This window comes from Amblyomma americanum, chromosome 10, assembly GCF_052857255.1.
Source record: "Amblyomma americanum isolate KBUSLIRL-KWMA chromosome 10, ASM5285725v1, whole genome shotgun sequence".
NCBI classification, from domain to species: Eukaryota; Metazoa; Arthropoda; class Arachnida; order Ixodida; family Ixodidae; genus Amblyomma; species Amblyomma americanum.
Window position 1 is genome coordinate 130,538,596 of NC_135506.1, and position 12,241 is coordinate 130,550,836.

At 45.1% G+C, this 12,241-nt stretch overlaps 1 protein-coding gene across 1 annotated transcript in view; it reads right to left on the minus strand.

Annotated features, from left to right (window-relative positions):
* Positions 1-284: 284 nt before the first annotated feature.
* The window catches only part of LOC144108711 (uncharacterized), a 39,664-nt gene continuing 27,707 nt past the window's right edge, over positions 285-12,241 (minus strand). Inside the window, exons 3-5 of the mRNA XM_077641881.1 lie at positions 9,832-10,848; positions 6,010-6,039; positions 285-394 (exon numbers count right to left, since the gene is read on the minus strand). Coding sequence (XP_077498007.1) covers positions 285-394; positions 6,010-6,039; positions 9,832-10,848 — 1,157 coding nt within the window. The remainder of the gene's footprint in view (positions 395-6,009; positions 6,040-9,831; positions 10,849-12,241) is intronic.

Genomic DNA, 12,241 nt, shown 5'->3' on the forward strand with positions numbered 1-12,241 from the left:
TCTATTAGCCATTTCCTTAGTAAATACTTTGTAGGGAATACAGTAAGCTCATCGGTCAGTAATTTTTCAAGTGCTGGGCGTCTCCTTTTTAATGAGTTAAGAGAATATTAGCATTCTTCCCTGCTTTCGGCCCGCTCGAGGTAATAAGGGACTGAGTATACGGGGTGGCTCGCTTTCTGGCAGAATCTCCGTTCCTTCTTTCAACAAATGCGCTGTTACCTGATCTTCGCCAGCTGCTTTCCCGCTTTTAATGACTCTTAAAGCTACCTTTACTTCCTCTTTCGTTACTTGCGGAATTTGCTCGAGTGCTTGAAGGCCCTGAACGTTTCATGTTGCCCTGTGTTCTTGGGAACCCTGCCCGCAACATCATTTGCCAGAACCGTGGTGCCCTGTCCTGTAGTTTTGGGCTTGACCATAAATTATGGGGCTTTGTCAAAGGTCTTCTGCACCGCCTCAGGAATATTGAGCTTTGTCAGGCTGACCACTTTACCACACTATACTCGGTGACAGCTTTTTTTGGAAATGAAGTAAAGGCTGCAGGCGTGGAGCGTCCGTAACTGTGACATTCCAACAAGTATTTCTGCCGCGTGATGTTTTCTCTGCGCGGCTGGTTCGCTTCGGCGCTGCTGTAGGCGGTGCTACCTTTGGAAGCTTCTTGTAAAAAAAGGTGCTGAGAAAATTTGCTGAAATCAAGGAAATTGTTTTTGCAATGACTTTCTTACGTTCAATAATACTTGTTGCTGGGCTGGTAGATAACGCATACTTGAATAAAATGTACCGCAAAAGACACGATCACGGGAGGAAGACACCACAAGCACGAAGGCTGCTAACAACTGGCTTTATTTTCTGTAACAGTTATCAATACATAGGTTTGCACATAAAATGCGCGCACGAGACTAGGGTGGCGCTGGGCTTCTTGACAAAAAAAAAGAGAAATCCCATTACATATCTACAATCGCAGAAGTAACGGGTATCAAATGCATCAGCAGCGAAAAACGGCCACAAACAAACAGACACTGAAAAAACTAAAGAAAAAACAGGCATGCACGTAGGAGGTGGTGTTCCCCTTTAAGAAAACTTTCCGGAAAAGCGCGCTCGGAGGAGTACAAACTTATTGACGCGTCGCTAATAGAATGACTCGCTTTTTGTGGAAGTGGAAAGCCTCCATCAAAACTCTGCCTTTTGTTTTAGCACTTTCAATTCAATTCAATTCTCAATTTTATTTTCACCAAAATAAAGCATACATGGCGAAAAAGTAGGTTATGAGAAAAAAAACTGCACAATAGCAGCTTGACAAAGCTCCAACCACCCTGCCAACAATGACAGCACTGTAACAATTCATTATTTGCTTCATTTTACAAGGAAAAAAGCAATTACAGTGAAAAAGAAAGTATAAAGTAGAAGTCTCTTGTTACACTAATGGTCGTTAACAAACAACTGCATTGTGTCAGCTTTGTTAAGTGCCGTAATGTCTATATCTTGCTTCGCGAAGTCATTGAGTGTGTGGGGGAGTGTGTATTCAATGCGTTGGCGGCAATAACTTGTGCGCGTGACAGGAATTTTCCAGAGAAGTTTATGGCGGTGAGGGTATACATATTCTCGTTTGCGGAGATTAGCGAGAGAGAGGAGTGTATATAACTTGCCCTGCATAGCTCTAGTGTATCTTTTTATTAGTTTGTACTTGTATATGTTATCGGCTTTTATTATTTTGTATTTGTAGAATAGAGGTTTAGTATGCGCATTGAATGGAACATTTTCTATTGCCCTAACAGCTTTTTTCGTAGTAAGATGAGGTTGTTTAAATTTTGCGCACTGGTGTTTCCCCAAACCTGTGTGCAGTAGCTGAGCACGGAATGGAGCAAGGAATTATATAAAAGCTGTTTAATTTTGGCAGGAAATAAATGAAGATTTCTGCTGAGAATGCCAATTACCTTTCGCGCTTTTGAGCAAAGATTATCGACATGGTCGTTCAAAAGCATGTGTTAGAGAAAACAACTCCAAGTGTTTTCCCAGATGTCTCTCTATTAATTTTATATGGACCAATGATAATGCTTTCAGGCATTTCCACGCATTTACTGGGTGCACGGAACAAAACACATTTTGTTTTTGATTCATTTAGTAAGAGGGTGTTATTCTCAGACCGCTCCTGCAAACGAAAACAAACTGAACTTGCGAGTGGTAGAATATCGGTTACATTTTTTCCACTAAACATGTTACAAACATCGGCGTAGATTACAAATTTGGGCAAATTATCAATTAGCACTAGATCATTTATATAAAATAGAAAAGGGAAGAGACCAAGGATGCTGCCTTGTGGTACACCACTTTGTATAGATCGGATATGTGACTTATGTGACTATTTTCAACGAACTGTGAGCGTGAGGATAAGTATGAACGGATTAGTCGAGTGCACGTACCACGGAAACTATACTTTTCTAGATTGTCTACTAATAGATTGTGATTAACACGATCAAAGGCTTTGCTGAAATCTATATAGATTCCCAAAGTCGTTAGTTTCTTTTCTATACTTTCTAAGATAATGCATTTTTGATTCAGCAAAGCACTTTCTGTGGAACGCCCCTTTCTGAATCCACACTGACATTCAGTTAACAGACTATGTTTTAGAGAAAAACTATCCATTCGAATGTTAATCATTTTTTCTATCCCTTTAGAAAATATTTGCAAAATGGAAATTTGACGGTAGGTATTTATACTGTTTCTGTCACCTCCCTTATGAATTATGATAACACGCGCTAATTGCATGTTCTTTGGGAACACGCCTTCTGAGAGTGCTGATTTAAATATATGTGCTAGCAAAGGTGCAATATGATCAATTACATATTTAATAGGCCTTATCTCAACCATCTGCGTCTGTGCTACGACTGTTGTTAAGGCTTTGGAATACGCTACTGACTTCGCGTGCACAGGTTGGCTGAAGGAATATGATTTTAGGATTTATTGGTATTTGAGTGGTTGATCTGCTACTCCCGCTGTTTCCGCCTATTTCGGTAAAAAAATTGTTAAAACAGTGGGAAAGTTCTGTTCCTTGTGTCACTTTGTCATTTATGATAAGGCTTTCAATGCGCGGAGTGTTCTTTGGGTTTAATAACTTGTTTAATTTCTTCCATACTTTGTCGCTCTTCCGTAAACAGTCTACGTCAAAAATACGGGGGTAGTAGTCCTTTTTTGATTTCTTTATTTCGGTGTTCAGTTTATTAGGAAATGCTTTATATTCCCGCCACTTTACTGGATTGCGTGTTTCTATGAAACGCTGATAAAGTTTGTTCTTCTGGTTTATTTTCCTCATCAACTCCCGTGTAATCCATGGAATCCAAGCCATTCTAGGCTGACAATAAGGTTTCAGAGGGAAACAATCAGCATATATTGCTTGCAATCTGGCTAGAAATGTTTCATATGCTGAGTTCGTATATAAAATATCTAAAAATATCGGTCCAGTCAGTCTGTAATCATTTTCTTGAAATGTGCTAATGCTTCAGGTGATACGGAACGATACATGCTCTGATGTGTCTGCTTACACGTGGGCTCTTTGCGCCGTAAGAACGAAAATATGCGGAGGTGGTCGCTAATGTCGCAGGTTAGAGCTCCCGACTTTACTATGATATCAGGTGAGTTTGTAATGAACAAATCAAGTAATGATGACGATGATGAAGTTACTCGTGTTGGTACTTAAATGACATTATAAAGACCATTACACTCGAGTAGCGATTGAAATTCTATGCCTTGGGTAGACGTTTTAGATAGATCTCCATTAAAATCCCCTCCAATTGTTAATGTTGCCGAGTCATTTATGCAAGAAAGGAAGCGTTCAAAGAACTCGAAGAATAAGCTAACATTACCGGCTGGAGGACGGTACACCACTGCAAACAAATTTTTATCCTATTCACGCTTAGTATTTCGTAGTCGTCTGTGATAAGGCTATATTCATTTAAAGTTTCACAGTGTGATAACAACGTTAGTACTAACACGCCGCCTCCTCTGCTGTCTATGCGATTTAAACTGAATGGTGATATTCGGCTAGCAGAAAATAGAGTTTTGGTTGTACCACGTCTCCGTAAAGAAAGGACACGAAAGTTGCGCTGGCAAGATTTAAGCAATGGGGAAGGGGCAGTGGCTCGCACGGTGGGCACACTGGACGCTGCACAAGCCGAAGGCTCCGTGAACGCGCAGGAATTCGTGGCAAAATGCTATTGCGTCTTGCCTTCCGGCGATACTGAGCGAAGCGCAACCCGCGTCTTGGGAGAACATAAACTGCTGCAGGACACGTGATAGAAGAGAGGTAACTGAGAAAATAAACAATGAAGCTTTCCAAAGCATGGCGATTGTGTTAGTGGCTCGTCTATGATAGTCACTGAAAAAAAAAAAAGCTGCTAGTCGTATCATGACGAGTTGCTGTTATGGTTTGCATTGTGCGCACTCTCCAGCGAGAAAGGGTTGTTTGCTTCACTTGGTTGTTTCTTTTTGTGATACCATTGAACATAAATGTCTTGAATACATTTTTGGCATCAGATGATCTCTGCAGCGTCCGACAAGCTGCTACTTGCCATGGTTGGCAGGGTGAAAAGTGGAGAGATAAAAATCCCTCTCTACATTTGTAGAGGAGAAATAGCCCAGGAGATAGCTGCCTTGAGAAAACGCAGAGGGAGGTTACCGTGGAAGCTGAGGAGAGTGTGGGGGGTAGAGAGAGCGGTGCACGCTCGCGCCAGTTGTCACTCGCGATGAAGTGGTTGTGTGCGCGAGCCACTTTCAGAAGCCAGTGTCGTTGGTAGTGGAAGAAATATGAAACAGGAGTCCAGGCGCACAAGCAAACTAAATGTAAAGAAGTGCAATGAAGACTAAGTGCGTAATAAAGCTGGATGTAGACAAATGTGTGCGTTGTGCGGTGTCATGCAAAGACGAATAAAAGTATAATATTGCGCATTTCCTACAGATCGGCCCAGCGATCACCTGTGAGTTTTATATGCGGTAGCTCAGGGGCTCTAGTTGACCAGAAAATCGGCGTCGTCGAAGTTGTGAGCGAAAAATGCCAGAAGTGTCCTATGTAGGCCACCTAGGTATCGTGACCTTCTGGCGTTATCACAACCTGTCCATCGGATTCTCAGTAAACTGACCATTGTGGCAGGCGGCACTTAAATCAGTGACTGGTAGAGAGAGGTTGGTCAGGAAAGGCAACCTCGGTGCCAAAAGAGCGCTGGTGGCAGCACTTGCCATTTCAGAGCAGTGGCGCGTTACTTAATCGCTGCACCACTACGGCAGGACTGGCAAGAGGCCTCCCAAGGATCTATCTATGAACATGAATGGCCAATTCTGTATACATGGGCATTAACCCGTTAACGTTATGACGTCATATCTTTAAAAGGTAGCTTGTGTGTCCCTTTAACTTTTTCAATTATATTTTGAAGCACGAGCTCGTTGTTATCTGTGTATGAAAAAGGTCAACGCGCACGAAAAGCTGAACCTCTCTTTCGCGCTTCCCCTACAGCTGTAAGTGTTTTTCCTCCAAATATGAATACATGTCTGTATGCTTATATGCCGAGCAGTGCTTCCCAGTTTTGGTACAAAAATTGCTTTGCATGTGCATCAAGCCGGTTAGATCGCAACTTTTGGCTATACGCCGATTTTTGTTTTCTCTGGTGGGTGTCCCTGGCCACCGAAACGAAACCTTCTTTCTCTGCGACGTACGTGGTGGCAGGGCCAAGAGCAGGCACTACACCGGAACGTTGTAGAAGATATAGTATTTCTAGCAGGCGTAGAATAATTCTGGACTACAATAACTTAGAACCGCCCATCTGGAGCAGCTACACAGCATCCAGGCAAGAGCGGAAGCTGGATGGTGTTTCATATTGAGAAAATCGCGCTAAGTGGTACAGACAGACGTTAACACACAGACTCGCTTCTTCTGTCTGTGTTCACGCCTTTCTGTGCCACTTAGCGCGATTTCCTCAGATATACAACATAACCACGTGGAAGTAGTGCAGTTTTGGAACTTGCTTGTGTTGGGTCGCGTGCGGCGTCCAGATCCTGGACGACAAAAGAAGAGAAGAAAGTCTTCTTCCGTGCGAGTACAACACATCATGCAGAGAAACGCGTCAAAGCAGACGCGCCGTCTAAGTGCAGGTATGCAATGCGCGAACGCGTATGAAACATTCTTGCACGAGGCGCGATTTTTCTGCAGGAAGTATGAAAGAAGAGCAGGTCGTAGTTAGCTGTCAAACAACCTTTTGCTTTGTTGCCCTTGGTTTACATCACAAAATGTAAACCAGATCAAAAATTGAAAATATCTCTAATTCTGGGGGATTAACGTTTAGACACGCTATGCGGATATTTTCTACGGAGTGAACCCGCAGCATTTTCTGAGCGTGACTTGCACCTAAAAGCTAAACATTTTGACAGGTTTGCATGCCTGGTTGGGTTTGAAGAGTTAAAATAAACTCAAATATCTCCAACCAAATCCTTTTGTTTGGAGATATTTGACTTTATGGGAAACGCTATTTCCTACTTCACAGCTTGTTTTCCAGAAAAAAATGATAGGAAACTCACCTGAAGCAAAAAAATCTTTGCTAGGTGCAGGTCTTATAATAAACTCTAAGATATATCCAACCAAAAGGTTTCCCGTAATTTATCTGTAAAATAAACTGTTTTTTATGCGATACACCGTACGTAGGAAAAAGCATTTTCCGAGACAATGATTACAGTAGCACATCGTGCGCCATTTTTGTGCAGACATAATTTCCCGCCAGTAGTGGCTCTATTTTTTTTAAATTTCAACCGTAATGTGCATCTGAGCAGTAGAAATCACATCCACCATCCTTTGGAAGTTTACTTCATAAGTTTGGCCGTTTGGGTGTTGGTTTTTTCCGCAATTTTTGCAGTATTTAGGAAATTTTGCACATCCCTGAAAAAATTAACCACTGGCATTCTGCGCTGGAAGACTACGAAAAAGAATTTTTTACGGTGTGACTACATGCCCACGTAGAAAAATATTTCATTTCGATGAAAACGGAAATGGGCCTGCTTGGCTGTTCTGCTGACTCATCACAAATCCCGCTCTTCATGAGCAGGCAAGAAGCGGGGGCGTCTTACGTTACCAGAATAGCCGAGCAGACGACGCAGCAACTGCAAATAAGCACTCTGTGCTCAAGGGCGTATCCTCGTACGTTTCGTTAATATGGTCCGGCATGGTACTGCGAATAACTGTCTGTTCGACGCTACCATATCATTATCATCATCAACCTGACTGCACCCAATGCAGGGCAAAGCCCTCTCCCATGTCTCTGCAGTTAGCCCTGTCCTTCGCAAGGCGCGCCCACCCTATACCTGCAAATTTCTTAATCTCGTCCGCCCACCTAACCGTCTGCCGCCCCCTCTTATGTTTGCCTTTTCTTGGAATCCACTCTGTTACCCTTAAGGACCAGCGGTTATCTTGCCTTCGCATTACATTCCCTGCCCAAGCCCATTTCTTCCTCCTGATTTCGACTAGGATGTCATTAACCCGCGTTTGTTACCTCACCCACTGTACCCGCTTCCGGTCTCTTAATGTTACACTTATCATTTTTCTTTCCATGGTTCGCTTCGTTTTCCTTTGCTTAAGCTGAACTCTTTTCGTTAGGCTCCACGTTTCTGCCCCGTATGTGAGCACCGGTAAGATACAGCTGTTGCACACTTTCCTGTTGAGGCATATTGGTAAACTGCCATTCATGACCTAAGAGAACCTGCCATATGCGCTCCACCCTTCTTATCCTTCTAGTTAATTCCCTCTCATGATTCGGATCAGCTGTCACTACCTGCCCTAAGCAGACGTATTCTTTTAACACTTCCAGCACCTCACTGCCAATTGTGAACTGCTGTTCTGCTCTGCCTGTCTAACTCATTGATCATGATTTACAGTTCACCTCCTGAGTGACTGAGCGAGGCATTGCCATCAGCGAACCGCCGAATATTTAGGTAGTCTGTATTAACTCCGATCCCTAAGAGTTCCCAATCCAGGCCTCAGAACACCTCCTGTAAAAAGGCTGTGAATAGCATTGGCTAGGTTGTGTCTCCTTGGTATCATATACATTACTAAACAATAGAAGAATTACACTAGAGGTGAGAGCACGATTCACCTTTCACCAAGAGTCCCTCAAGTGGCGAGCAACCACGGTACTCATTGCTTGGAAATGATCCCTCACCTGACTTACGGGCTCAAAACCGCTAAGATTAAATGAAACTAATGTTTTGGTATAAAACAACTTTGCTATTCAACATGACGAAATACTTTTCCAATGCTTTCCCAAACCGCTTTATGGCACACATTGGCTCCTACTTTGGCTTTTCTTTTCTGACCAGCTTTGCACGAGGAATGAAAATCTCACTTGAATGGTCCCAGAAATTCGCCTTTCTCGCTACCCGAGATGAAGTGCACGACATGATACACACTTCGCGAGCTAGACACGCACGGCTATCATTCGCTTGTACCAAGCTTTTATAGAAGCGCATCAATCGGCTAGAGGTTTGAACTCTGTTACCCACAGGACGATTTATTTGTTTTAATCTTTATGTAGAGACTTTTACACTAAAGACAAGTGGGCCATGTGATGCAAGGATCACGTTTCTTCAGGACAGGACATGTACTTCCTAGCCTGTGAGACCACGTCATCGTGCATGGCTTAGAGAATGTCTCAATGTGGGAGCTCATTCGAGTAAATGGACCAAAAACGGAAGTGCGCCAACAACGAACAGGATAACCTTTCAGCTTGATTAAATCAGGTTCGCTACACAATTTTCTTCTCAAAACCAATCCTCCTCAACTTCTTTCTTCCGAGCTTACAAGAGTAACAATGAGACCCTTCTGCCGGCTAGCGTAAATTTACAATCCCTCGTTGCTCCTAAACATACCCAGCGCCAGCATGTTTTGCACTCTTCCCGAAAACCATACCGCTGATCTTGCCGGATATCACGGGTTATGACTTCTCCTGCCCATTACATACCTTAGTCGTCATGAAAACACAGCAAAACTATGTCAAGCCCTTAAGGTACGAAAGCCCTTGAAGGGATGAAATAAGGACTGTTTGAATGAATTAATCATCAGCAGCTTAAGTGCGTTCACTGCAGGAAAAGGGCGTCTCTCCCTGGTCCACAATTAACGCAGCTCTACGGAAGCCGCGGTCAACTTCTTCCAAAAGGGACTGCCAGCCCCTGATATGCTTGTTTGCTGTTTGAATACTGTGCATGACATTGAGGCAGCATCGGCTATCAGGTTTCGGCATCAGATGTCTTGCTCATGCCCGTTTTGTCATCTATATTTCAACTATGATCATGGTTAAGACGTATTTGTTGCCTGACCCACTCTGCTATTCTCTTGTCTACTAATATTACGCCTACCGTATTCCCTTCCATAGGACACACAGATGTCAAAAATTGACCTAATGAAAGATACGCAGTGCGCTTCGTTCTTTAAGCGGTTATTTAAGAAACTCACAAACAGCAAACCTAACGCTGCAAACTTCAGTAATGTTAAAAAGTTGCGCCTTTACTGATCGGCTGATGCCGTTCACGATGCATTGTGATAGATGTGTAATAATATTCATTCTTAAGGACGCCGGTGTTCTACTACCACTGTCGTTTTGAAAACTGAGCAGAAAATAGTAATTCTTTTCCCGAAGCGACCGAGAGACAAAACTTTTTTGCACTGCTCCTAGAGTATTGAGAGTCTTCCTGGGTTGAGCCCTGGACTTAGGCGGCAGCTTGGGCACATTCGAAAAGTGAAAGCAGATTCTTGGCAACTGCGAACTCGTTTTCTAGTAAAGAGATTGCTCGTGGGAAAAACTTTACTTGTAAACTGTGTGATGACGCTTGCTGCGGGCGGCGAAGTAGAGAGTGCTGTTGGGATGCGGCTGCTTGACGAAGCTGGGGTAGCTACCGCCGTGAGAGGGCTCCCTGACGTCAGAGGAGTTGTATTTGCGAGTAGCTGGCTGGTAGTAGACGAGAAAGTCCTGAGAGTTATGAGCTTGCTGCTTAATGTAGACAGAGTCTCCGGAATTGTGGGCTGGTAGCTTGTCGGCAATGGAAGCACTAACGTCGTGATCTTGATGGTTGACATCGAGGAAGTCGGTAACGACTTGAGCTGGGTGCTAGACAGCGACGGGGCTGCTAACGTCGTGGCATGCGTGGCTGATGTCGAAGGAGCTGCTAAAGTCGTGTGCTGGGTGCTTGGGAGCGACGGAACCCTTAATGTCGTGATCTGGGTGGTTGACGTTGAGGGTGACGTTAACGACGTGAGCTGGGTGCTTGACGTTGAGGAAGTCACTAACGCTGTCAGCTGGGTGATTAAAGGCGACAGAGGCGTTAAAGTCGTAGGCTGGGTACTTGACGGCGGCTGAGTCGCGAACGTCGTGAGCTGTGTACTTGACGGCGAAGGAGTCGCCAGCGTCGTAAGCTTTCTGTTTGGCGATGACGGAGTCGCTAACGTCGTGAGCGGTGTGCTTGACGGTAAAGAAGACGCCATCATCTTGGGCTGGTAGGTAGGCAGCGACGAAGTCACTAACGTCATGAGTTCATTGCTTGACGTAGACTCTGTCGCCATCGTCATAAGTTGGCTGCTTGACTGCGACGGTGTCACTAACGTCATTAGCTCCGTGCTTGACGTAGACGGAGTTGCCAGAACTGCGAGATCGCTGCCTGATGGCGATTGAGTCGCCAGCGTTTCGACCTGGCGGCTTGACGACGACAGAACTGCCAACGTCGTCAGCTGGTTACTTGCATTGTTTTTCTGCTGCGGTGGAGTCGCTTCGTGTGACGCATGCTCGGCTTTCGTCTCTGTAGAAAGGACCTCCCTCAAGTGCACGACCCCTGCATCAGAGAGATAAAGCGAAGAATACGTTGGAGCAGCAAGTTCGGCAATTTGATGCAATCAGGGTAAAAGTTTCCCGCTCAGGCGGGACCACCTCACTACGAAATTTAATCTGCCTTTCCACGTAGGAATAACTTGATATGCTTATGCGTTGCTTTGCATCAAATTACCTGCTGTCACAAAATTCGGCGCATCTTCGAAAAAACGGTGCTGCGCGTAAGCAATCGCGCCCGCGCGCTGCAAAATAAAACAAAAAAAAACATCGGGGGAAGAATCCCTGGAGTGCGCGTAACTTTACGTGTGCTGCTGCCCTTTGCACTCAGCCCGCCGGCGCGGCGCCGAGGGAGGCATGGGCACGCACGGCGTCGATTTCTCTAGAGTCTCTGAGTAGTTTCGACTCGTAGTCGACGGAGAGGGCGTGACCTTGACCGCGCTAACGTGATACCGTCTCTCCTTCGCTCTCGTGCCAGCGTCTTCGCATCGAAAAAAGGACCCAGAAATTTCTCGAAGGCGGTCTCCGCGCTCTACCAATGGGGTCGCGCTCCCGGTGCACGAAAGAGAAAGAGCTTGTGCAGATAGAACTGCATGCATGCGGGCCTGCCTTGGCGCGAAGAAAAGACGCGGACAGCGCCTAAAAATGAGGGGCTTCAACCGCTGTCTGTTAGCCCAAGCCGCCGCTTAAGCTTCCGTCCGAGAAGCGCGCCCGCTCGACTCGCGAGAGAACACCGCTCGACCAGCCAAAGACCAGAGAGGCAACGTGCGCCTCTCTGCGGGACGGCTCCATCGTGTTCCTTAGGTCACGGACTGTCGCAGTGTCCGGTGAAAAAATTGTCTTGTTTGTTTTGTCTCTCTCTGTGTCAGTGCGCTTTAGGTGCAAAGGTTCTGTTAAATTGTAATCTCTCTCGATTGTTACTTTGCATGAGTTGCATTGTATTTGTAAATCACTTTGTATGCGCTCGTACGAGTGATTGTGATATCCTCTGTATCGTCTCTTTGCTGTATAAACTTAGTTTTGTTTTGTGAACCTTTGGCTCCGGCCAATTCTTTGGCTTGCGACCGGCGAAATCTGGGCACCAAACGACGAACCCACTTGTCACTTGGTAGCTGGCCTTCGGCTGAGCTTGCCACGCTGAGTCGAGGGCATCTCCTTTGTGACCGAGACCGCTACACCCACACGCTTTAAGGGTGTCTGGGAGCGCACGCAAAAGTGCGCGAAGTGGTGACACCTGCATATCTATATTTCACGATGTAGGCATAGTCAAGATGAAATGGGTTTCCTCTTGACTGCCGCGAGTCATAAGATGTGGACGCCGAGCTCACATTATGCACTACGTAGCTAAGACAGCGAGCTCTGAAGAAGAGCGGTTAGAAATTTCAAACGACTTGCAGATG